The 27,163-nt window shown below is 44.2% G+C and overlaps 1 protein-coding gene across 1 annotated transcript; it reads left to right on the plus strand.

The window, feature by feature from the left end:
- Nucleotides 1–1,615: 1,615 nt before the first annotated feature.
- Nucleotides 1,616–24,597, plus strand: LOC311104243 (phospholipid phosphatase 3-like). Its single transcript, XM_084145998.1, has 6 exons — nucleotides 1,616–2,482; nucleotides 19,363–19,520; nucleotides 19,800–20,086; nucleotides 20,526–20,583; nucleotides 22,124–22,300; nucleotides 22,742–24,597. Exons 1-6 carry the CDS (start codon nucleotides 2,278–2,280, stop codon nucleotides 22,841–22,843), a joined length of 987 nt encoding a protein of 328 aa, XP_084002124.1. The 5' UTR covers nucleotides 1,616–2,277; the 3' UTR covers nucleotides 22,844–24,597.
- Nucleotides 24,598–27,163: the final 2,566 nt, after the last annotated feature.

Raw genomic sequence — 27,163 nt, forward strand, 5'->3', positions numbered from 1 at the left:
TGAGGGACTTGAGAAACATATTGGCCTGTGTGTGAGTGAATGTGTTTGATTCATGAACATAGCTTCCTAGTTTGATGTTTCCTGTGCAAGCAGTTGTAGACCAATCATTTAAAACTACTGTACGAATTTGCAGTTATTTTACCATGTGATTATAGCACTGTAGTCTGTCTCTAATAAACCTTAATATACAGTCCTGAAAATAAAGAGGTGACCATTTCTGTCCTTCTCACCAGGTGGTGGCACTCTCCTCCCTCTTGTACCTGCTATTCCATACTGTGTAAGGACAAATCTGCGACTGATCAGAAAGTATACATTTGAAGGAATTCTCATCTACAAGCCAGTCATGAGATATGCTAATAACTGTGTTGCTAGAGATACATCCATTTATTTGATCAAAGGAAGGATTAGATATTGTTGGGCAAATGATGACATTTGAAGTGTAAGGCAAAGGGCAACATTTTATTTTATTTTTTTATTAAGTAGGCCTGGGAAACGTAATGGAATCTCTCATTACACATTACACACACACTCACACATACTTAGACTGACACCCCAACACACACACTACATTCACCCACACACACATACCATGCACACACATGCATACTGACACCATACACACACACACTCACACACATACGTTGCTGCTACTGTCTAATCTATCCTATTGCCTAGTCACTTGACCCCTACCTATATGTACAGTACATACAGTACCTGCCTCAATTACCTCATACCCCTGCACATCGACTCGTACTGGTATTCTCTGTATATAGCCATGCTATTTTCTACCCCCTGTATATAGCAATGTTATTTTCTCCTCCCTATAAATAGTCATGTTATTTTCTACTCCCTATATATAGCCATGTTATCTTTACTTGTTATTTTTATTTGTTATTCACTGTGTATTTATTCCTGGTGCCACTGTTTCTATTTCATTTGATATTATATTTAACTCTGCATTGTTGGAAAAGGACCCTTAAGTAAACATTTCACTGTTAGTCTACACCTGTTGTCTAAAAAGCATGTGCCAAATAAAATGTATTTGATTACAAACCTAATTTAATACACATACCACCGTTCATCAAAGTAAACTGAAATAAAAATTAATGCAATAAAATAAACCTTCATATATTTCTCTATATTCTTAATTCTCTATCAATAATAGTATTGATTCTAGCATGCCATAGATATTGGCAAATAAAACAAACAAACAAAGCTATTAGTGTAAAAAAAACAACGCCGAAGAGAATCAAATAAAATTGTATTCGTCACATGCTTCGTAAACAGCAGGTGTGGACTATCAGTGAAATGCTTACTTACGGGCCCTTCCAAATAATGCAGATAGAAAAAAAAGAAGATAAATAATATAAAAGTAAAACACGTAATAATAGATACACAATGAGTAACGATAACTTGGCAATATACAAGGGATCCCAGTACCGAGTCGATGTGCAGGGTACGAGGTAATTGAGTTAGATATGTACTGTACATAAAGTGACAGATAGTAAACAGAAGCAGCAGTGTATGTGATGAGTCAAAGTTAGTGCAAAAAGGGTCTGCAGATAGTCCGGGTAGCTATTTGGTTAACTACTGTATTTAACTAACAAGTGGGGTGGGTTGTCAGATAGTGCGACTGGAGCAAAAGGAGATTTAAACATTTTGCAAATCAAAACAAACTCCTAGGGGTCTGCCTAATTTTGGGGAGGGACAAAATGCGAGGGAACAGGAGGACCGAACAGAAAATAGTCCAACACATGGAGAAGGCATTTGGAATAGTTGAATGAATTACATATGGGCAAGTTTGAAAGTTGACAGACGAATTGTGCAATGCGTGTTTTGCAAGTTATTCTTTTAAATATTGATTTTGTTGGTTTCAGGGTAACTTATCTCATGATGTAACGTGGCTAGCCAGCTAGCTGAAGACTTTGAACAGAGGAAACACGATACAGTGTGAAAGTTAGCTAGCGCTTTAGTGAACTGCCAGCTTTGCTAGACTAGCAATAACTTTTCTCTTTCAGTTTATCTTTACTCTGTTGAACTTGTCTTGAATTTCACGGACAAGCTTGTTGCTAACGGTTTGATACCAGTCACGTTTTACTTTTGTGGTTGTTTGACATGGTTTTCAGTAACAGCTAGCTAGTTAAAGTTAGTCAGCCATCAATCATTTGTATTTTTCAACGTTGGACGGACTGAATGTTCACCTTTGGGATACTTAACGTTACTGTCAGTAAACAGCAGCAAGACAACATCAACGTTGTATTTTAAAAACGGGACAAGATGCAAAAGTTCAACTCGACACACACCAGTACTCTTCCTCGGGACGCTGAGCTTCAGCAGCGGTTAGCCGACAACGGGGGAGCGGGGGAGGCGATGAAGGAAAACGGCGCTGGGAAGAATCACATCCTCGCAGAACCTGCAGACAGTTCTCTCTGTACCAAGAGAAAGATGCTGGTCGGCTTGGATGTTTTCTGTCTGTGTGTAGGTAAGAATGATGTTGAACCCTCTCTTTGCATGTTATTTCACCCTTTCACCCGTTTTATTTGACTGAATCTGCAAAGTAGCAGCATGACATGATTGTCTGCATTACATTAATTTAATTAATAGCCTGTCTCAGTATTTCCATCTTATTTTCGAGGAAAAATGCAGAGGTCAATGTCATTCACATGAATATCACTAATAGTATGCATGCCACAGGATTGGCAATTATTGCACATAAATCAATGACCGCTCACTCTCACTTGTCACGTTGTCCAAGAGATGATATACGACCATTTAATTAAACATTGTATTACATTTATTAGCACCAGTAGTTAAGAAGAACCAACGGCAAAGTGCAACAGGTCTAGCTGTTCAACAGGTCACAATACAATAATAAGTTATTTCAAAAGCCAATTAAGCACTTTACAAAAATGGCAAAAAGTAGTCTGTCTGTATTCTAAGATAAGCACTGAAGAAAAGCTGTCAGGAGAGTTATCCCGGGAATTCTTGAGTTCCCATGACAACCATCCATGGAGTTCTCAAGAAAAGAACATGGGAATAAAACATGTTGCTACCCCTTCCCTGCTTGTGTTCTAATGCCAAAATTACATTTGTTCATTGTTTGCCTTGCTTCACTACAGCATTATCCCTTGCCAAGTACCTCAACTCCTGAGTTGTTCACAGACTAGAGCTTTTGAAATGAACCTCTGACTCCTTCTGGTCGCTATGCCTCGATACTTAAAACATAATAATCTTAAACCCTTACCTTGTAGGCCTACCTATGTTTGTTTTTGTTTATGTTTGTCCTTTGTTGTGTGCATTTCATTTCTGAAATCCATGAATTTGAATAAAACGTTAATCAAATACAACCACCGACTGTTTCCTTGTTGAGATTCAATTGGCATTCGCGCTGAGTTGCCATCTTAGAGCACCAGCAATGAGGAAACAGTCAGTGGTTGTATTTGATTAACATTTTATTAAAAAGTATGGATTTCAGCAAACGAAGAAAGGCATGCAACAACAGAGGACAAACATAGGTACATGGTAAGGGTTTAAGAATTTAAAATTTTAAAGTATCGTCATATAGCGAGTCTTGGAGGTTAATTTAAGAAACTCTAGTCGAGTTGGACGAGTTGAGGTACTTGGCAACAATATACCTAATGTGTGCAACAAAGTTACTCTGCCAAATTAGGAGGCTATTATATAATTCAGTAAAGCATTGGAGAATGGCCCTACAGTTTGAATGCTGATAGGGTTAGCAGTGTTAAGCCATAATGTGGAACATGAGGCAATCTGACAATCACGCACAAACACAGAGGGACTATTGGGTTGCTACTTTGTGGTAGTTATCGTTGGTTACTCAACTAACATGAGTGAAACACAATTGTGTGCCTAACTACACCCCTGAAATGAAATGGGGGATGTCGATCAGCCTCTCTGATGCTGCCTAGCTGGCACCATGTGAGGGCAGGGAAAAGTGGTTTGTTTTGGAGTCGTTATCTTGACACAAACAGGAGTATAAGGCGGAACCCGTCCAGGCAGACAGACAGGTCTGCCAGCGCACCGTTGGCGGTTACAAGCTGCCTGCTGCTGCCCTGACAGACACACTGACAGACAGATTCACTCTCACCACACAGCCTGTTATTCCTCCTTGCCTGCAGGTACGCTATTGCCGCCTCCTCTGCTAGCTAGCATGCTTGACACTCACCTAAATGTTTTAGAAGTGGCTGGCCCAGAGTCAGAAGATGGGAAGGAAATATACTTTCTCAGTTCTTCTTAGCTCAGCCTAATTAGAACACGTGGGCTGGTGTTGACTTTCCTTATCCCTGACTGTTTGTTGCATTGCAACACTGGGATTGACTCGATCACCGGGTTGCATGCTTGAAAGAACATGAGTGAGAGGGAGTGAGAGATTTAGCAAGTGACTTTTTAAAGTCTCTCAAGACAAAGGGCAAAGGGACATTGCCAGCGTGGTATGCTTACCATCATCTGGCATCAACATCTTCCCCCATTCACCTCTGGCATCATCATCTTCCCCCATTCACCACCATCACATATTACATCAGCCTTGTTCATTTACTGGTGGTTCTTTCTTGATGGATGTGATTGGTGTCACTATCATCAGCTGTATTGTGAATTAACAGTATGCCTTGTCTCAGGGAGTTCAAACCTAATTTTCCCTAAATGTCAGCAGCAGATTCCTCAGGCTGTTGACCCCTCGTTATCTGCCCCGTCAAGGGACTCATTCATTACTGTCGTTCTGGAATTCCCCCAAGGCATCGCATTCTAATGGCCTTAAGTTAAGAGTGAATCCACTTCTTTGCTCAGTGTGGTCCCCTCTGTCTCAGACAGTACTTTCCTTCTAAGTGTTTACTGCTGTAAATTGAAGTAAACACTTTAACACGGTGGTATGGCATTATGAATGACTGTTGTTAACACGGTGGTATGGCATTATGAATGACTGTTGTTAACACGGTGTATGGCATTATGAATGACAGCTATTAACACGGTGGTATGGCATTATGAATGACTGTTGTTAACACGGTGGTATGGCATTATGAATGACTGTTATTAACACGGTGGTATGGCATTATGAATGACTGTTATTAACACGGTGGTATGGCATTATGAATGACTGTTATTAACACGGTGGTATGGCATTATGAATGACTGTTATTAACACGGTGGTATGGCATTATGAATGACTGTTATTAACACGGTGGTATGGCATGATGAATGACTGTTAATCAGAGCCTAAAGCCAGGATCACGTCATAACGAAGGCTTTCACTGGGGCTTTGACTTAAATACGTATATATGTGTGTCACCGTGTGTGTGTGACCAGGTAATTCTCTCTCCCAGATCAAAAACAAGTCAAAGTTGTTTATGGGGGCACTCTGACACACTGGGATGGTTGATGTTTCACAGAGAGAGCATTTTTGTACTGTGTCTGTATGCCTCTCAAGCATACGGATGTCTCAATCTGTGTGTGTGTGTGCATTCCTCCGGTCTGCATTATTGAGCTATCTAAAGATGAGCTCAGGTCTGAACAGAATCCATGCCCTGTGGCCATGCTATGCTAGAGACATAGCGTCCAGCAGCATAGGCAGGGTCAGAGGTGAGAGGTCAGTCTTTGACATACCTGTGGGCAGGCTGAGACAAGTCTGCTTGACTGCCTCCTGCACGGCTGCCTGTCTCTCTCTCCAGCACAGGTGGTCCTCACTCTGTCATTACCCTTATAAAGGACAGTTATTTGGGCCCTTAAAGGTAATTGGAAGGTGATCTGAAGTCTTGAGTGGTTTGTGAAAACCTTCAATTACAGTGACCACACAGTCCATTCATATTTGCTCAGGATAACATTTCCTAGATGAAAATCAGACCCAAATCAATAGCAAAATTAGAGCATGGAATTGAACTTCATTGCCTTGTCTAGGCTAGGTCAAACGTTTTTGAATAGCGCTTAAGCTTTCCCTGAGAGACCGCTTAATTCAAGGCTTTATTGTGAAGTAAAAGTGCCTGGACTCTGGAGTAGACAGCTCCAAAACACTGCATGAGTGACCAGTAGACACCACAGAGACGATTACTAGTTGTGTGTGTGTGTGTGTGTGTGTGTGTGTAGGGGGGTAAGAAGACGTGAGGTAGTTCGCCAGAGAAGAGGGCCTGTATCTCCCAGAGTGATCAGAAAAAGGGTCCTTGCTATCTGGGATCCATGGGACGTCCCTACCCCATTTGAAGTTTACATTTAAAAGGGTTAGGGTTAGATTAAGGATAGGGGTTAAGGTTAGGGTTTAGGGTAGGGATAGCACTAACCTCAGAGAGAGCTCAAAGGGCCACCTCTTTCCTGCTTATCTCCGCTCTCTTTCCCGTCTCTTTCTTCTCCTTACCATTTTGGGATGGAAGGTGTCCCAGAAGAGGGGAGGACACATGTTGAGGCGCGTGCGTTTGCATGTGTGTGTGTTTTCTTGGGCATACAGTATGTTTGTGTAAGTGGGTTTGTGTTTCTGTTCAGCTGGCAGGGAAAGCTGTCGAGTGAGAGGGCCAGCATGCTGTAGCATGCCACTGGGTCAGGAATATTTTAAGCAGTCCTCTCGCTCTGGGCCTGTGTGTGTAACTGTGTGTGTGAGTGAGTTTGTCTCTGTGTTTTTAGTGCATGTTGAACAGTATGTGCTTGTGTGCATGTGCCTCTGTTTACAAATTCACTGGTGCATTTTCATTCAGTGTTTTTAGCCCTAATCAAATACATGATGAAGTCACTACATGGAAACATGGCAGTATTCTGACGTTGACAGATGCAGCTCCCAATAAAAGAAACGCAATCAAACGATTAGCTAAAGGAAAAAGTGATGCTGCTCTTAACCCAGTTACTGAAGGGCATTTCCATCTAAAATGACTCATGAGCACCAACATGTGAAGCTCATAGGAGCATGTCAAATTGGGTGTCAAATCAAAACTAAGAGTCTATATTTTTTTTCAAAAACATTTTCCAACTATTTTCCATTCCAAAAATTTAGGAATAAGCAAAGGCTTTGATTTCTGGTCAAACAGATGGAAAAGGGGTCATAGACAACATCTACCAGAAAGTCTTAAAAGGTATTATAAATGCATCAAAACAAAATATTGAAGTAAAGACCCCTGCCAACTAATATCAACACTTATATTTAGTTTTGTAGAAATTATTTGCCTCCTGTAAGTTTAAGAAACATTGTCTTGTGCCTTGTAATTCCGTTACCAAAAACCCACATTATCTTTAAGATATTTTCTAATTTCTCTCCCTCGTGAGGAGGGAGGATAATGAAAGTTCACAGAAGTAATAAGTAAAGGTAGACCTGCCAGTTAGTTATAGTGTTTTTACTGATATCAAGTTTATGAATTATTAAGTGATTAAAACTCATAATTCTCATAATTCTGTTATTGAGTTGGCTACAATGGGAAATCATATTAGTCACAAACCACAGTTGGGTCACCTGCTACTGTCCTCCCTTCCACTGGCGTACTGTTATGTTCAGCTCATAACTGTTTTTTTACTCTTTCTGTCTGGTGGTCAAAGCAAGACTGTGAAAACAGTCAGGACAACCCCTCCCTCTCACTGTCCCTCTCTCTCTGCCACACTCTCTTCTCTCTCTTCTCTCTCTCTCCAGTTAATGTCACCTCTCCCGGCTGTTACTGACACCTACCCTCTTTCCATTTACTGTAACGGGCATCCTCACCCACTGAACACCGACCGACACCGGATGTCCATGGATGTTGAAAAATAGTAGACATTTGGTCAGTCCGCCCTGGTCGGACCACATCTGAACAATTCATAGGTCTAAATCTATGCTTCACAAGTTTGGACAGCACAGTAAAGCGTAGAGTACAGTAGTTACTGTACAGTAGAGTAGAGCACACTAGAGTAGAGTACAATATAATGTATTGCCGCATTGACGTCTATGATTGTTTCTGATTTGGTTTGGTCCAGATCAACCAAATGTGGTCTTGTTTGGGGGCGGAGCTCATTGCAATAATAGCCAGTGTGTAGAATAATACCCAAATATGCAAAATAAGGATATTGCATATTTCTACCTTAGTGTACCTATTCAGGATACATCACCATGAAGATAATTATCTTCGTGTCCATAAATATGCATTTCTGTATAGTACAGATCAGACCCCCATGATGTAATTCCGTTACTGTAATATCCAAAATATATTTTTTCAAACTCAAGGTGGCATGTCATAGCTGACACCCCATTCTTTCTGCAGACAGCTTTGAATCTTAATTTGGAGTAGATATTAGATTTTTTTGAAAACGTGGTTGCATAAAAACTTCTGTTACCAAACTTTGCATCTGCACAGTTCTTCCAGTAAATGTGTTTTTGAAATTGTCTGTGTAAATTGTTCAGAGCATTCCTTGTTCGTGGAGTTGTATGGTCTGTTAAACTTTGAAATCAATGGTTTTTGTTTGACATACATTTTAAAGTGAAACCGTAATTACATTACCGTGGAATTCGGGAATTTTTCTACCATCGAAATTATTGGGCGGGCCACAAGTTTTTTTTCCGGTAAGAAAAATATATTTTCAGGATGGAGAAACGCTTTCAGTGTAAACTTAAATGACTAAAGCTGTATGTAGAAAAGACAATGGAGCTATATATTTTTAAATACCGTAAAACTTCAATGAATAGCTTAAATCACTGAACACAACAGGTGCTTATTAGAGATAGGCATCTATTTGAGTCAGGTGTCAGCTTTTGCTAATTTACATTTACGTCATTTAGCAGACGCTCTTATCCAGAGCGACTTACAGTTAGTGAATATATTTTCTTTAATTTTATACTGGCCCCCATGGGAATCGAACCCACAACCCTGGCGTTGCAAACGCCATGCTCTACCAACTGAGCTACATCCCTGCCGGCCATTCCCTCCCCTACCCTGGACGACGCTGGGCCAATTGTGCGCCGCCCATGAGTCTCCCGGTCGCGGCCGGCTGCGACAGAGCCTGGATTCGAACCAGGATCTCTAGTGGCACAGTTAGCACTGCGATGCAGTGCCTTAGACCACTGCGCCACTCAGGAGCAATTTACATAGTTAATTGTTTAATTCCAGCATTCACTTCCAGAATTGTAATCAATTTCTTCATTTCCTGCACAAATGTGTTATCATTTACACACTGTCACGTTTATTTTGTCTTAGAATGCCTCTCTGTCTCCCCCCAAAATATTTTCCTTGACAATAATTATTTTCCTTTGACTGTGCATTTTAGGCAGTTCTTACTTTCGCCACTAGAGGCCGATTGTCCGATTTTTCTAGGGTTCTGTATTCTCAAAGTTGTTGACTGTTTTTGTGCTTGCCAGTTAGCTAGCAGTTCTCAGCTGTTAGCAGCCAATGGCTATATACATTTCTTAATGGTGATTAAAAAAAGATGATTGCCATAATTTTTCGAGTCATTACCGAATTATTTAATGTAACAAATCAAACATTAAACAGCTTAAACATTCATGGGAACCTCGTAAACAATTCATTTAGACTCGCAGTGTCTTGAAATGGGCGTTCATTTGCTGAAATGTGTGCCGTTGCCCGGCTATTAAAAGGGACAGGTGGCTATTTGAGACTCAACGTTTAATTGAAGTTTTACGGTACTATAATCTTTGAGAACTAACAATCACCAAAAGTAAAGCTAGACAATCATGGAGAATTGAAAATTCCAAAAACAATGAATTTATCAGTATTCATTTTGTTATTATGTTTAAGCAAAAGAACACAGCATTAGTTATGACAAAATGCATAGAATTAGATTTAAAACGGCAAACAATTCTCTACACCGCCAAAATGGGGGCCTCTAAAATTGTATCTGAAATTCAGCCGTGGGCCGGTCGCGGCCATTGCCACGCCCCCCTGCCACGCCCAGGAATTGCCCTGTATCAACCATTTATTTTATGTCAGTAAGTGATATTTCAGTGCTCCATTAGTACAACCCCCTCCTGGGTAGCATTAGCCCAGATACTGTACCCTGCAGTCGGTCCCACTCACCCCTCTCACTCACTCCCTCTCACACCAAGTCCATTAGTGTTATCTAGAGCCAGCCCTGACCTGAGAGGGGCTGGGCAGGGGGGTGGGGCAGGGTGGGGAGTGGGAGCAGTGGCTGAGGGCTATCTCCTCTAGAGGTAAGGATCCACAGTAGGGGTCAGAGGTCAGCCTGGGGTATCTCCCACACCCAAATTGCTATAAATTCTCCCTTTGGTGAAGGTCCTGTAAGTACTTGATTGAGTCTTTCCATACAATCGGTGTTAACAGTGAAGTGTAAAGCCTAGGCCCATTGTGTGTCTGTTTTGCGGTCTCTGGCTCTTTTTGCAATGATAAATGTGTCAGTAGACAGTCCAACGTACCGGTCGGATCGCCCCCTCCTGCCCTCACCCCCCAATTCCCTGTCTGTCAAAACTAATGAGTCCTCCTTCTGCCCCCTGCTCCTCCATGTTAGCTTTCAGACAGCCCCCCTCCTGGTGCCCTCCCAGCATGGCCCCCTATCTACCCCATCATCCTATCCTCCTGACACATCTCACCTGCCGGATCCCCCTTTATCCACCTCAGCCCCTGCCCTCTTCTGTCTGTCTGGCTGTCTGAAGCTCTTCCAACCACAGACAAAACCACTAAACCAAACAGTCTGACAGCCCAGTCCTCACTGTACATATCTTACATTCATTAACCCTCCCCATACTATTGCACTGCAGACAGACAGCCGCCTCTGCAGCCACCCAGCCTGAACCACACACACCCTTACCTTCACGCTACGCCACAGACCACCAAACCCCTTTACATACATACCACAGAGACCGCCAGGCAGGCAGGCCCCTTTATGTTCCCCTACTCTCCCAGTCAGCCATCCCTCACCACACATGCCCTTAACTCCAGAGCACGGCTGCAGTGCTGCAGGAAGAAGTCAGTGGAGAGAACAGAGAGGCTAGGGGAAGCGTGTCTGGACCTGGCGACAGCTACAGTAACAGTTACACAGCCTGGAGACTGGAGACAGCACTACCAATGGTGGGTGGGTGGGTGGGTGGGAGGGGGATTGAGGGGGAGGGGGGTTCAGAGGGGAACAAGCACCTATGGCTTGGAAATTGGAAGTAGGCTATAGCTACAGTCTCATCTCTTCCTCCTGACTTGTTTTTCGAGTTAGCTCTGTTGTTTCGTAGGAACTATGGACAGATAGTGTTGCTGCCTATGGAAAGATAGACTGTGTATCGAGTGATTATGTTAGTGATTATGTGTACAGTAAATAACATTCTGGTTGTGTGTGTATGTGAGTCCAGCTGCAGCAGATGCTGCTGATATCAAATAGTCAGTGAGATGCCGCAGGGCTGTTTTGGTTTCCCAGGCTTTGTCCCTTGATGATCAGTCTTTTTGTGTAGCCATCAGGGCAGACAAAACAGTGAACAGTGCACCCAGTTAGAACAATCCAGACAATTTAGGAGAGGGGGCAGCAACGTTCCCACCACCGTTCCCCCCTATCCTGTACCACCTGGATTGGCCACCAAGTAAAAGCTGGGAGAAAGGACACTGTAGTGCTCATCCACACACACATTCGCACAGGGCAGACACACACACACACACACACACACACACACACACACACACCTACCTATAATTAGGAGGATGGTGGTTTACTAATCATAATCACAGCCCTGGTGCCAATGACTTCATCTCCTCCTGTCTGAGGTGTACCTGGCTCACCCCTGTATAGTGTCCGTGTGTCCGTGTGTCCGTGTGTCCGTGTGTGTGTGTGTGTGTGTGTGTGTGTGTGTGTGTGTGTGTGTGTGGGTTGCACACCCAGCTACTATTTTAAACAAAGACTCTTTGTCTTTAAATGTTAGGTGAAACACAAAAGACATCTGGGTCTACTCTGTGACTCTCACTGACTCAACCCAGATAGATATCACACACACTATGTTGTGGCCAGGACACATTGTCTAAGAACAGGGAATAAAAGTCCAGCTCTGTATAGTAGACACAACTACCAGTTACAATATAGTAAGACAAACTCTCCTACGGTGCTATTATTAGGGATTACAGCAGGGCTTACTAACATTAGAATAACAGCACCTCTCCATGTAATGATTCACTACACCAGTAGCATATTATTTTCTCTGCAAGATTGACTGCTGGATAAACAAGCAGCTTAGACCTGAGGTTGAGAACCAGAGGCCCTGGCACTGGTCCTAGAGGCCTGCCTGGCTGAAGAGAGACGGACCACCCCTGGAGGGTAGTAGGGTAGCGTTCTCCTCTCTGCCCCAGTGACTGTCCCCTCCCCTGCCCCAGCCCATGACTGTCACCTAAAACGTTGGTTGATGCATTGTTGAGTAGTAGGCTATGTTACAGTCTAGTATTGATATTCATGTGTTAATAATATACTAGTACTGTTTAGTGAAGCTATTAGTTTGGGTCTATCTGTGTGTTGGTTCAGTGCCTGTCTATAGGTTGTTTGGTTTGCTGTGGTTTCTCTGGCTCCAGGGTGCTTTATTTGGTTAGCTATGGTTGATTGAGGTTTTTGTGGATTGTTTGGGTTTTTGTGTGGCTTGTTTGGTTGCGTGTTAGTCGGTGTGGTGTTTTGTGGGTTGTTTGTGTGTGTGTAAGTGTGGTTTGTGTGTGTATTCTGCTGGACGAGGCGAGGTCTTGTTTACAGAGCAGGTCCCAACAGAGCCCAGTTCTCTGACCCTCACATTCCAGAACCACCGCTAATCGTCTCCGTCTGTGAAACACTTCACCACATCTCTCAATTCTCAATCTCTCTCTCCCTCTCTAGAGCACCCCAACCCCTTATCCACCCCCCTCTCTCTCTCTTTCTCTGTTTGTCCATTTTCCGTACCCCCTCTAACCATGTTTTCTACTCTTTTGAGTTTGATGCTGTTTTATTGACTGGTACACATTATGAGCAATATGCCCTCAAAGCATCCGCATAAGTAACTGACATAATAACTAACATGTAACATCTGCCCCCCTCCTCCTCCCTCCTGCTCTCTGCTCTCTCTCTTTCTGTCTTTATTCATGTTCTCCATGGCTGTTCTGTTTTTTCTCTCGGTTGTTGTTCTCTTCTCACAGTGAGCTCATTCTGGGCTGTGGTCATAGAAGTGTAAATTACAACCAGAAGAGTTTCTTAAGAGTGAGGCACATTTCCCCTCTCCTCTCATTCCCTCTCCCTCTCTCTTCCTGTTTCTCCTCCCTCTCTCGGTCTCTCCCTTTGACTATTTGAAAGCATTCCCACTTTGAGAACTCCGTCCAACAGCACATTTGGCCCGTGTGTATGGGTCTACTGTGTGTGTGTTTCTCTCTCCTCTCTGGTTCTCTCTCTCCCTCCCCCTCTCTCTGCTCCGCTCTGCTCTGCTGCTGTGTCCTCTGAGGCTGCTCTTGGCCAGGTGCAGTGGTTTGCTCACAGCTGCCTGACAGGTGAAGTGAGGGGCTCTGGAGTGTCTTTTGTGTCTTGTTGTGAAACCATTTAGAGCCCGTGTAAACCCCAGTGTAAAGACTGGACCTCTACTGGGACTGGCTGATACCTCTCAGACCTCTGAGGTTGTATAGGCTAGGTGCAGGCTCGGTTGACGGTGTGTGTTCTGCTGCAAAACATATCACATACGTGTTCTGTGTGTTCTCCCTGGTTTCACAGTGGTGTGCATTTGGGAAGTTTGTATAAGATGTGTTTTGTGGATTGAGGTCGGTATGTGGCAAACTGGCGGCCTCTTTTTTGTGGAATGTGTTGTTTGAGAGTAGCATTTTGAGGAGCTCTGTAAGCAAGGAGTGTTGTTGGGTCCCGGCCATGTGAGCCGAGCCTGTTTATGGACTTTAACACACATGTGGAAATGACAACACACACATATTTACAGAGCAGTCAATACATCATTGACAGGGTCGCGGTCATAAACCATTAAGTTTGCCTACTGAGTGGTTGATGGCTCCCATTACTGTGAGAAAGTATTGAAAATGGCCATCTAAAGGATCCGGCGCTAACGGCTCAACCAGCCAGCCCCACACTTTTATTATGGCAGTAATGGAGACACTGTCCATTAGCAGACTGACAACCCAGAATAACATTGATTATTCTCAGAAGACCCATTATAACCATAACTCTGCCCCAGATACAGAGAGAGAGAGGGAGAGCGATAATTGTGGTAAAAAAGTAGCCTATTGTGGTAGATGGACAGAGCGTAGACACCACCATGACATGTGTTTTCAGAGTAAAGCTATAAACCCTATAAAGGGTTTCAGCCCCCTGACCTTGTCAGTGTGTGGTTGAGTCAAGAGAACCACATCTCTCTTCTGGGTCGTTCCATATGATTTCAATCACTTTCTGACTGCATCCCTTTTTGATTTGAACGAAACCTTCCATACTTGTTTGCCCATGTTGGAAGTGGTCAGAAAGTGACTTTTTGGACCTGAATGCCAAAACATTCAGGAGATAGAGGTGCTCAAAGTTGACCCATTTTGCCTACCCCACCATACCATGAGACATCCATGTCTTCATCACTGGAAAAGATAAACGGTTGAGTTTGATATCATTTAAAAGCTTACAAATAGGGTTGTCAAACTGTTTTATGATTTATAGATTTGTTTTTTGTCATCAATTATCTAAAAACGCGTGAACTCCAATTTTTTTTGGGTAGCTTACACCCTATTTTCCATAATCTTGTACCTGCCATTGGTTGACACACAGCACAGTCTTATGTTTTGGCTGATACATATACTAAAATGTGAGGAAAGTTGAGTTTTCAACTTTCAAATGGTACCACAAAGATTGTGGGAGGTCCACACGTTAGAGAATGTTGACTTATCCGTTGTTATAAATTAAACTGTCAATCTTCCATAGGAAATCTATTGAAATCATAGAACTATAGATAATAGAATATACATTCCCATTCAAGTTGACATTCAATGGTGGGTGGACTGGCGGCCATCTTTCTGGTAGTAATTGGAAGTTAAAGTTTCAATGTCAATGGTGTACCAGCTAAATTGCAGGGGTCTGAAGGGATAGGTCCATTCTATTAATTATATTTCTATGATTTGAAATGACACCCAGCCTGTATTCAAGAGTAGGCTGTCTCAACCGATGACGGGCACAACACAAAATCCACAGATGTAAAATAGGTCTAAGCTACAACATTTGTGGAAAGAAAGAAAAGTCTGAGTTTACCAATTACCAAGTCATTGGTTCATTCTGGACCTTAACAGGTGTGATTGGTTCATTCTACAGGTGTGTGACAGCTAGGGTTAAGATGAGTTTAGGCAGAGAGGAAGAGGTGAAGCGAGAGGCATAACTGGTCCCAAAATCTGTCTTCTCCAGCAGGTGGCGTTTTGAAATGTCCCTTTAAATTAAAACCCAAAATCTAATTTTTGTTTCATGAATTTTTCGATATAGCGAATTATGACTTTGTGGCTGTGGTAACTAGTGGAAACCGTTGTGCCTGTTGTTCACATGCGTATCTGCCCTCTCATTGGCTAGAATGGTCCCACCTGATCTTGCCCCCATCCCAACTCATTTTTAAAGAAATGTATTTTCATTGTTAGAGCGGCCACTAGAGTATCTGGTCAATATAATAGATAATCTGTGGTTTAGGGCATATCTCGCTCTTGAGTCTCTTCACTCTATTTCCCAGCTCAGGCGTAAATACATACCTAGATCGATAAGAGGATTAAGGTTAGAGAGAGATTCTGTTTGAAACAGGTTTGGGACCAGCAACCGTCATCATGCTGTACAGGGTGTTCACCAGGGGACATCTCTGGGGAACTGAATGCCATAGTGATGCACCGTGCTGATTTCTACAGGGCTAACCCAAAGCAGGTGGTTCATATTCCAAATGTTTTTGTGTTGTGAATAATCTAGGCTACCTCACGCTTTTGGAGTTTTCTCATGACCCAGAACCACCAAGTAAACAAAATCAGGGTTTCTAGCCAGGCCAACCCATATCATCTGTGACCCACAAGGTCTATTCAGTAAACACATTTCTTAGACGAATCTCCTCCTCCAGAGTATTTAACCTGATTAGACCACAGTAATCATGCCTCTATTAGATTCACCTGACTGACTGGAACTCTCTCTGTTGGGGGGGGGGGGTTCAGTTCATCAAAGGAAGCTGGAAGGCCTTCAAAGACACTTAAAGGGATAGTTATGGATTTTGCCATTGAGGCCATTTATCTACTTCCCCAGATTGGAATGAACTCGTGGATACCATTTTTATGTATTTGCATCCAGTATGAATGAAGTTAGAGGTAGTTTTGCAAGTTGCTAACGCTAGTTAACAACTTCCTTCAAACTGCATGCAGATACATATAAAAATTGTATCCACAAGTTTATCTATTTTCCCAGAGACAGATGAAGGGCCACATTGCCAAAATCCTGGGCTACCCATTTAAGAACCAAAGTAAGGCCTCCTGATGCATATAAAACGTATTTACCTTAATCTCTGTCTTTGTACTGAGTCATGGTATTGGGTCCAACTCCAGCCAGCCACTATCTCTCTCTTTGGGAGAGATCTGACCTTTCTACAGTGGTCTGGAGTTAGGCCCTTGCGTGATGTTAGAGGCTCTGTAGAGGGCTGCAGCTTGGAGTCGCACACCACGGTGTGTTTATGTGCGTGCCGAGTGTGCATGTCATGCACGTGTTTGTACAATGTGTGTGTGTGTGTGTAGCCTAAACGCGTCTGAAATGAGGAGCATGTGATTCTGGCAGGAGAAGTAGATCAGGTAGAGATCAGGGTCAGGTGAGATGTTTTCTCTGTCTCTCTCTCTGCTCTCTCTCTTCTTTCTCTCCCCTCTGTCTATCTTCTCTCTCTCTGCTGTCGTCAGAGCCTCTGCTATCTGCCTGCAACGTGTTTCCCTCTCCTCTCCCTCCCTCCCTCCCTCTGTCTTTCTGGCCCTCCCGTGCCTTCTCTTAACCAGAGGATATGGTGTTATCTGTGTTTGGTCTTTCTCTCTGACAAACACATACTTCCAGTAATAGCAAAAGTCACAAGCAGACATTGGCTGTATACTACAGTAACTTTACCCTGTTTATAAGCCAATGACGCTACACTACTTCCTCGTTTTCATTCATAAATTGTATTGGTGCTTATGTACATTGATATGTGTGTAGGTTCTTAACTGTATGTCTTGGGGTGAAAGGGTGGGTGGATGGATGGATCGGTTTTGGTAGTATTTATGATTGACTGACTGGGACTGTGAGTGAGATATCTGCAGAGTATTCATGGTTATATAGTTCAGGTAGACTGAAACCTTTTGAACTCTGGTAGGGTCACTGAAGGTCACACTGAAGGTCAGTGAGCCATGTCCTACTCACCATCTGCTACTATTGATATACTGTCTCTAATGGTGTGTGTGTGTGTTGTCCTCTCCTCCTGTCACGTAGTCTCTGAGATTTCCTGGCAGCAGCAGTGTTTGCCTGGGCCCATTCCAGTTCCAGGCTCTATGATGAGGGAGAGGTTAATCATTAGTCCCATGCTCTCCCTGTTCTATGGGGGAGAGGGCCATGGGGGCATGGGATAGAGGACTACATGATGGGATAGGGGACTACATGATGGGGTAGAGGACTACATGATGGGGTAGAGGACTACATGATGGGGTAGAGGACTACATGATGGGGTAGGGGACTACATGATGGGGTAGGGGACTACATGATGGGGTAGAGGACTACATGATGGGGTAGAGGACTACATGATGGGGTAGGGGACTACATGATGGGGTAGAGGACTACATGATGGGGTAGGGGACTACATGATGGGGTAGAGGACTACATGATGGGGTAGGGGACTACATGATGGGGTAGGGGACTACATGATGGGGTAGAGGACTACATGATGGGGTAGAGGACTACATGATGGGGTAGAGGACTACATGATGGGGTAGAGGACTACATGATGGGGTAGGGGACTACATGATGGGGTAGGGGACTACATGATGGGGTAGAGGACTACATGATGGGGTAGAGGACTACATGATGGGGTAGAGGACTACATGATGGGGTAGAGGACTACATGATGGGGTAGAGGACTACATGATGGGGTAGAGGACATGATTTTACATTTTTAAATTTTTAGTCATTTTGCAGACGCTCTTATCCAGAGCGACTTACAGTTAGTGAGTGCATACATTATTAAATGTTTCATACTGGCCCCCCGTGGGAATCGAACCCACAACCCTGGCATTGCAAACGCCATGCTCTACCAACTGAGCTACATCCCTGCCGGCCATTCCCTCCCCTACCCTGGACGACGCTGGGCCAATTGTGCGCTGCCCCATGGGTCTCCCGGTCGCGGCCGGCTACGACAGAGCCTGGATTCGAACCAGGATCTCTAGGGGCACTGCGATGCAGTGCTTTAGACCACTGCGCCACTCGGGATGGGGTAGAGGGGCTGTGGGGAGCAGAGAGAGGAACTAGAAGGATAGTTTGGAAGTTCAGAATGAGTATAGTGGGGTAGATTTAATTTCAGATCTAGCTTTGTATTTGATTTCATCCGCCTGTGCTGTGTGACTGTTGCCAGTATCATAACGAGGTTGCACAATCTTTACCCAGTGAACTTTCACCAGCAGCAGGGCAGGCTGCAGCGAGGTTTGTTTGCTTAAGAAAGCCAGACCTTGACCACCCTCCTTTACGCCTTCCTTGCACACTAACTTTTAATTGGTTAGCCAACCAGGAAATGAACTTGATACAGTATTAACAAACCTTCAAATAGGAAAGTAATGTGTTACTACATTGATTTAATAAATATTCTGCCAATACAGTGGTAGTTAATGGTTAATGTTGTACGCTCCTTGTGCGTCTCTGTGCCACACTACACTATTTCTATTCCCTTATTATTGGACACAATAGACTACTCTGTTCCCTTTCTATTGGAAGTATCTGCAGTCACGGTGTAGCCTATACTGTAGCCTGGCTATTAGTTTACTGTAAAACCCTTTGGCTTTCACCACATTGTCATTTTCTGTGTAATAAACTCTCTCGGTCTCCTCTGTTCTCCTCTCCTCCTGAAAAATCCTTCATTCTGCACGGTTCTCTCTCTCTGTTTCTGTCTCTCTCATCTCCCCTTCCTCCAGCCTCTCTGGTGGAACTCCAGTATGTAAGGAATGCCTGATCCTTTGGGAGATCTTGAATCCAGTCAGTGGATGACTGACAACCAGGCCTATATCCTGTCTCCTAAACCCTTCTCATATAGAACAGGATCAGGGACCAAGGATCAATGACACCTCTTTGTCTTGGCTCACTGTGTGATGCGTTATGAACTTACTATTTTCTCATACACACGTGTGCTTGCCCCACCCACCCACATACACCTTAACCTTCTCTCCATATCTTTACCTCTTTCTATTGTCTATCTCTTCATCTCCCTCTTAACTGTGTCTAAACCCTCCTCTCTCCCTGTCTCTCCAGCCTCCATCCCGTTCTTTGCATGTGAGCTGAAGGCTGTGACTCCATACCGGAGGGGTTTCTTCTGTGGGGACCAGAGCATCACCTACCCCTACCTGGAGAGAGAGGCCATCCCTGACACGCTGCTCATCGCTGGGGGCATCATCATCACTGGCCTCACGGTGAGATTCACACACAACACAACACAGCACAACACACACTGTAGGATCTTACTGAGTATATACACATGACATACTATCACCACTTACACACTCACTGGAAGTAGATGTATTTAAAAGCCATTCAATATTTAGCCTTTATTTAGTCAGGTCATTGAGAACACATTCTCTTTTACAATATGCTGAGAAAGTGTGGCGTCATTTTTCTAGCGGTGTCTACCTCAGCTTATTGACTAAGAGGACTGCTTCTAACTCTTGCACCTCCTTTTCTTCCCTGGCCAGATTGCGCTGGGCGAGTGTCACCGGGTTCGATTCCGTGAGGTGCACTCGCGGGCGTTCGTGCGCAACCTCTACGTGTCCTGCCTCTACAAGGAGCTGGGCAGCTTCCTGTTCGGCTGCTGTGTGGGCCAATCACTGACCAACATGGCCAAGCTGAGCGTGGGGCGCCTGCGACCTAACTTCCTGTCGGTGTGCAACGTGACATACGCCTCGCTCAACTGCGTCCCCGGCTCCTACATGGCCCAGGTCACCTGCAGGCAGCCCAAAGACAAGATGGTGGAGGAGGCCAGGTCAGTCCCGAGAGAGACGCCTTCCCTATTCACACTATAGGGCCAAGCCGAGCCAAACCTGGCCAAACTGCTCTGGCCTGGTTATGTATCCACCATAGTTGCTGGAACCGTGGAGTAAAGGACAATGGGAAAATAAAATATCAGAACTAGCACTGTACAGTTGTGGTTGGTCCTGTAATGTGAATCAAGCTTCAGTGCATCAGAGTTGGGCTCAATGTTGGGCTGAATTTTTCCATTGTTATGCAATCCTGAAAAGTCATGAACTGACTGGAATTGAAATGGAATAGACCCAAATGCCGCTAGCCTAGTCAAAGTGAAAGTTTGTCTTTGTTAGAAACTGTTGGAATGAATGTTTATTACCATAGATTGAGATGGAGCAATATTGACACTAGATCACTGGGTTAATGATTAACATCCCTGTTATCCCTTTATGTTTCAGGAAGTCCTTTTTCTCTGGCCATTCCTCTTTTGCCATGTACACCATGCTCTACCTGGCGGTAAGTGTCACTGGCGATTAGAGAGACACACGTGCCTGTGGCGACATAGAACAGCACACCTGCCAAGTAACATTTATACACCTGAAGTCACCTGCTTTAGCTGGGATTACTGCATATTTGTTGAAGGAATGAAATAATGATTTATGACAGTTTTCACTTTCACTGCAGTTATGAAAGAAAATATTGGACACTTTGTCCCTGTAGAGACAGAGTGCACACTCACTCACACACGCACGCACAAACGCTCAGACATTCAAGCACACTCACATACACACATTGTACATGCAAACTCTGAAAGAAGAGGCCTCTGAGAAAAGCAACTTTTCAAAAGGCATCCTGCCTCAAATGAAAAGAGAGAGGGAGAAAGAGTGAGGAAAAGTTTTCCACAGGGAACATGAATAGATGGAGAGCAGACAGAGCACTCCTTGTTTTGGGTCGGGGGGGGGGGGGGGGGGGGGTCCTGCTGAGAGATCGACAGGCTTCTTTCAACAAGAGAACCCCACTTCTCTCTCTCTCCTCTCTCTACTCGACCATTGGTGAGGAACACATTGTGGGGGGAGAAATGACAGAGGAAGACAAAAGCCCATCATGGCTCAAGCATTTGTTCCCGTAATGTATTCATTCACATTCTAAATGGTATTCCTCCTCTTCATTAAGTCTCCAACGGTCCGGAATATGACTGGAATAATCGAAAAACTATTTACGGGAAATATATATGAACATTTCAATCTGAGAAAAGGAGAGAAATCACCATTCAAAAACATTGTTAATAGATTTCTTGGGACCTCCACTCACCTCCTAATCACCCACTTATCAGAAAGGGACAGAGAGAAAGAGAGAGTGAGGCATTGAGAGCAGTTGAGTGGCCTGAGAAAAACGGGGGGCCTCGTTCTTCGTTCTCTCCTCCCTCCCTCCATCCTCCCGCCATCCCATCTGTGGCGTATAGCTAGTGTTACTACTGCAGACTGACTGTATCCTTTAGAGTGCATGGGACCTGCAGTGACATGCAGCCAGGGCCCTGGCTTCCAGTCAGTGAGCCAACCCCCCCTAACCAGCTCCCCTCCCCCTCCAGAGGAATGTGTTCCACATGTTCCAGTGACAGGCCCAGGCAGCAGTCACCTCATAAACAGCACCATGCATCTCCGCAGTTAACCCCTGACCCCCCCAGTCAGTCTCTGTCTGGTCCCTGACTGACACTCCTCCTCTACTGTAGTAATGATGGGGCCTGGAGGGCGAGATGAGATGGAAGAGAGGTTTATTAGGGTGCTGAGCCCAGTGTGGATGGAGTAATGCCAGGTCCTCTTCCTTACCCTCTGGACGTCTGTGTGTGAACTGTGTTTAATGTACCATGTGACCAGATCACTGTCTAAAGAACGAACTACATTGCAGTTCATACACACACCACAGACGCATGCAAACATGTATGAAAGTGCCTACGCACACACACACACACACACACACACACACACACACACACACACACACACACTCTTCTCATATTTGAAGGCTCTGAACATGTGACCCTGCTCTCCTTCTCCAGTTCTACCTGCAGGCGAGGTTGTCATGGCGAGGGGCTCGTCTGCTGCGCCCGCTGCTGCAGTTCCTGCTGGTGATGATAGCCGTGTACACCGGGCTGAGCCGCATCTCCGACTACCGCCACCATCCCACCGACGTGATCACCGGCTTCATCCAGGGAGGCCTCACCGCCTACTGGGTGGTAAGTGTCTGTCTCTCCCCTCCCTCTGGCTGTATGGAGCTGTGGGACTGCGAACAAATGTGTCCATGTATGATCTCCTATGTAAGTCAGGCTTACAGGATGAAATAATGTCAACAATGCCTGCCTAAACAATGACAGGGCATCACATGTCCTATCTATCTGCCTATACAATCTGTATTTGTCTTATTCAGGCCCTATATGGTGGGACCTTATCTGGCTCAGGCTGAGCAGTATAACCAGTCTCTCTGGTGGTTGGGATATCTGTCTTGTGTTTGACGGATTCTCTTGGTTGTCTTTGTGTGTTTGACGGACGGTGTTCAATCTCTATGTATCTGTTTGACGGACAGTGTTCCATCTCTATGTATCTGTGTTTGACGGACAGTGTTCCATCTCTATGTATCTGTGTTTGACGGAAAGTATTTTATCTGTGTCTCTCTCCAGGCCTTCTATATTTCCTCCATGTTTAAGAACAACCGTCCAGACCTGTCTCCCACCAGCATGTCCCTGGAGAGTCCCCTGTCCAGCCAACAGACCGTCTGCTAGCACCACCTAACCCAACACACCCCTCCTCACCTTCCTGGACCCGGACGGATGGGAGAAAAGACAGAAAGAGAGAGGGAGAGAGGGAGCGAGAGACAGTCAGATAGCAGAGGTGAGCAGCACATGGAGGGACAGGGAGGGAGAGAAAGAAATGGGGAGAGGTGTGTGAAAAGGGAGGGGGATGAGAGAAGAGGTAGATGGAGGTAGAGAGCGTTCTAGCAAGCACACACATGCTCTGATGAATACGTCAAGACACATGCACGCACACACAGTGCCACCTCACTCACTAACACACACTACCATCTAACACACACACCCACCAAATCACAGCACATTTGACTGTAGAGTACAACCCGTCCATATGGAGATATGCATAGTAATTTTACAGATATTTTTATATATGAAAAACAACAAAGGTTTCTATTTTTCAAATGGGAGTCGTAGATGAAGCTGCTAATGATAATGATTTGTTTCCTGTTCTAAGTAGAATATGTTTTTAATGTGATGGTGGTTAGTGGGCAGTGCATTAGGTTAGCTCTCTCAAACACACAGTCAGTGAGTGTCACTAAATTATCTTCATTGTTCATCACTTCGTTGGTCATCCTCTGACCAGCCTGGACAATGACATCATCAGCTGGACTCTGTGGATGGTCTGTGACATCATGTAAGGGCTCCACTTCTTCAGCTTGATGCCCCCTGACTCTAATTCTGTGGATGTCTCACTGTGTGAAACAACAAAGTCAGAACTGAACTGTTATTTCAGACCTCTACATGGAACAACAGCCCTGCAAGAAGTGAGGAACCTGGCAACAAATAAGGAACAAGCACTGGCCTCATGTACCCTCTCCATCCTTCACCATTAACCATGTAACCATTGGCCCTCATTCAGACTGCTCTCTGCCTCTAACTACACAGCAACTAGTAGAGGATGTCATGGACAAAGACAAAAGAGAACACTTTTTGTATTAAACCAAGTATCTTATCTTAACTTCAGTTACCCAGGAGTGATAGGGTGGAAATCTGCTTTTCCCAGGTTACGTCCCCTCCCCTTCACTCCCTCTCTTCTCCATGTCTGTACTCTGTACTAACCACTTATTACTGTGTCTCAGAGGCGGAGCTATGACTGAACCCTGTAACCTTTGACCTATTACCCTGACCTCCGACCTCTGAGCTGCACCTTGAGTTATGCCACTCTCACAGGGGAGCCAAAATGGCTGCCTCGTGTCGCCCATGGCACTGGTCCCCTGTATATTCCTATTAATAGCACTTGAACTACGTAATGGAACCTACTCTGATAGTATAATTGATATTATATATATTTTATCTAAAGTTTGAATAATCAGTGTTTTTTTATTTCTCTTAATATGTCACTCTCATACAGTATATATGTTTTAGTTTTTTCCCAAATTATAATTATTCAAATTGAATGTAAATAGATATGTCCTTTTATAAACCACACAGAATTTCAAAAGTATTATTAGTGCCATTTTTTGACCGTTTTTACATGTTTATATGTGTCTGTGTTGTTGATCAGGTACGCAGAGTTGTTGTTATTGTCATAACGACTAGACTGAGCCAGAGCTATTATCAGTTGTCATAACGACTAGACTGAGCCAGAGCTATTATCAGAAAGCTATATTTCTTGTTTCCAGTTTTACTTGTGTTTTTTGTTTTGTTTTCTCTGTGAATGCCAGTATGGCTGAAAAATAACCACTGTACTCAAAAAACCAAACCAATAAAATGAATGTTGAATCTTTTGACGTCCTATTGTCCACTGATATTCCTTAAAAAGTCTTCACGTTGTAAAGTTTATTACATTTTAAAGCTGCAATATGTAACTTTTGGGGTGACCCGACCACATTCACATAGAAATGTTAGTTATACAGTCAAGGTAATATGTACATGTGGGTAGAGTTAAAGTGACTATGCATAGATCATAAACAGAGTAGCAGCAGCGTAAAAGAGGGTGATGTTATCCCATCTGATAGTATGCAAATAGTCCGGGTAGCCATGATTAGCTGTTCAGGAGTCTTACGGCTTGGGGGTAGAAGCTGTTAATAAGCCTTTTGGACCTAGACTTGGCGCTCCGGTACCACTTGCCGTGCAGTAGCAGAGAGAACAGTCTATGACTAGGGTGGCTGGTGTCTTTGACAATTTTTAGGGCCTTCCTCTGACACCGCCTGGTATAGAGGTCCTGGATGGCAGGAAGCTTGGCCCTAGTGATGTACTGGGCCGTACGCACTACCCTATGTATTTTCTTCCTGGCTGTGATTATACACACTGTTTGTCTTACCCCACACAGACAAACAATATTTATGTCATCTGACTGTTTATACAGTGAGGGGAAAAATAAATTTGATCCCCTGCTGATTTTGTACGTTTGCCCACCGACAAAGACATGATCAGTTTATAATTTTAATGGTAGGTTTATTTGAACAGTGAGAGACAGAATAACAACAAAAAAATCCAGAAAAACGCATGTCAAAAATGTTATAAATTGATTTGCATTTTAATGAGGGAAATAAGTATTTGACCCCTCTGCAAAACATGACTTAGTACTTGGTGGCAAAACCCTTGTTGGCAATCACAGAGGTCAGACGTTTCTTGTAGTTGGCCACTAGGTTTGCGCACATCTCAGGAGGGATTTTGTCCCACTCCTCTTTGCAGATCTTCTCCAAGTCATTAAGGTTTCGAGGCTGACGTTTGGGGATGGTGTTCTTGGGGTCAACGGCGAGTTGAGTTGATGCCAAAGAGCTCGATTTTGGTCTCATCTGACCACAACACTTTCACCCAGTTCTCCTCTGAATCATTCAGATGTTCATTGGCAAACTTCAGACGGGCATGTATATGTGCTTTCTTGAGCAGGGGGACCTTGTGGGCGCTGCAGGATTTCAGTCCTTCACGGCGTAGTATGTTACCAATTGTTTTCTTGGTGACTATGGTCCCAGCTGCCTTGAGATCATTGACAAGATCCTCCCGTGTAGTTCTGGGCTGATTCTTCACCGTTCTCATGATCATTGCAACTCCACGAGGTGAGATCTTGCATGGAGCCCCAGGCCGAGGGAGATTATTGACAGTTATTTTGCGTTTCTTCCATTTGCGAATAATCACACCAACTGTTGTCACCTTCTCACCAAGCTGCTTGGCGATGGTCTTGTAGCCCATTCCAGCCTTGTGTAGGTCTACAATCTTGACCCTGACATCATTGGAGAGCTCTTTGGTCTTGGCCATGGTGGAGAGTTTGGAATCTGATTGATTGATTGCTTCTGTGGACAGGTGTCTTTTATACAGGTAACAAGCTGAGATTAGGAGCACTCCCTTTAAGAGTGTGCTCCTAATCTCAGCTCGTTACCTGTATTAAAGACACCTGGGAGCCAGAAATCTTTCTGATTGAGGTGGGGTCAAATACTTATTTCCCTCATTAAAATGCAAATCAATTTATAACATTTTTGACATGCGTTTTTCTGGATATTTTTGTTGTTGTTCTGTCTCTCACTGTTCAAATAAACCTACCATTAAAATTATAGACTGATCATTTCTTTGTCAGTGGGCAAACGTACAAAATCAGCAGGGGATCAAATACTTTTTTCCCTCACTGTATGCTCAACAGAGTAGAGTAAAGAGTCAGTTGTTCGTCACACACACATGACCAGTAAGTAAGTTCAAGCTAAGTTCAGGGGAAGTTTGAGGTGAAACCGAGAGCAACAAAAAATATTGAATTCTAAAGTTACAAGTGACTTCACCTTTAGTTTCTGACTGGGAAACTTCTAATAGAACACTCCTAATGTCTCCCACCACCACCCCTCTCCCCTTTCTCCCCCCCTTCTCTACCTCCCTCCCTCTCTCTTTCAATCCTTTTGGAGTGCAGCAGAGCGTGCTGGGCTTTTTCGGCAGTCATGCTGCCATGGCGATGCCTGGCTAGATAGAGGGCTGGGAGGTGGAGGCCTTTTTATTTATTCTCTTTCTTTTCCAGTCCACTTCCTGGCTGAGTGAGGAGAATGAAAGGCAGCTGAGATCAGAGCCAGAGAAAGGGAAGGCTGCAGTAATGGGTTTGTATGGAGGTGAGGAAAGGAGAAGAGGGGAGGGCTGGCATGCAGCGGGAAAAGAGGGGGATGAAGGGAGAAGCTGGGGTTCAGTAATGAAGGGAAGGAGTAATGGAGCAGTGGGGACGGGGTGACGGGGAGGAGGGATTTGAGTGTTGGACGTTGGTTTTCAGGCCTGTTTTGTGTCAATACTGTTACTAAGAGACACGTTTAATTCCTCAGCACTGTATATGCCTGCGCTTGCGAAGGTGTTGTCTATCTGTTTTTGTCTAGGTCATCA

The sequence above is a fragment of the Coregonus lavaretus genome (assembly GCF_964263955.1).
Source record: "Coregonus lavaretus genome assembly, chromosome: 28".
NCBI classification, from domain to species: domain Eukaryota; kingdom Metazoa; phylum Chordata; class Actinopteri; order Salmoniformes; family Salmonidae; genus Coregonus; species Coregonus lavaretus.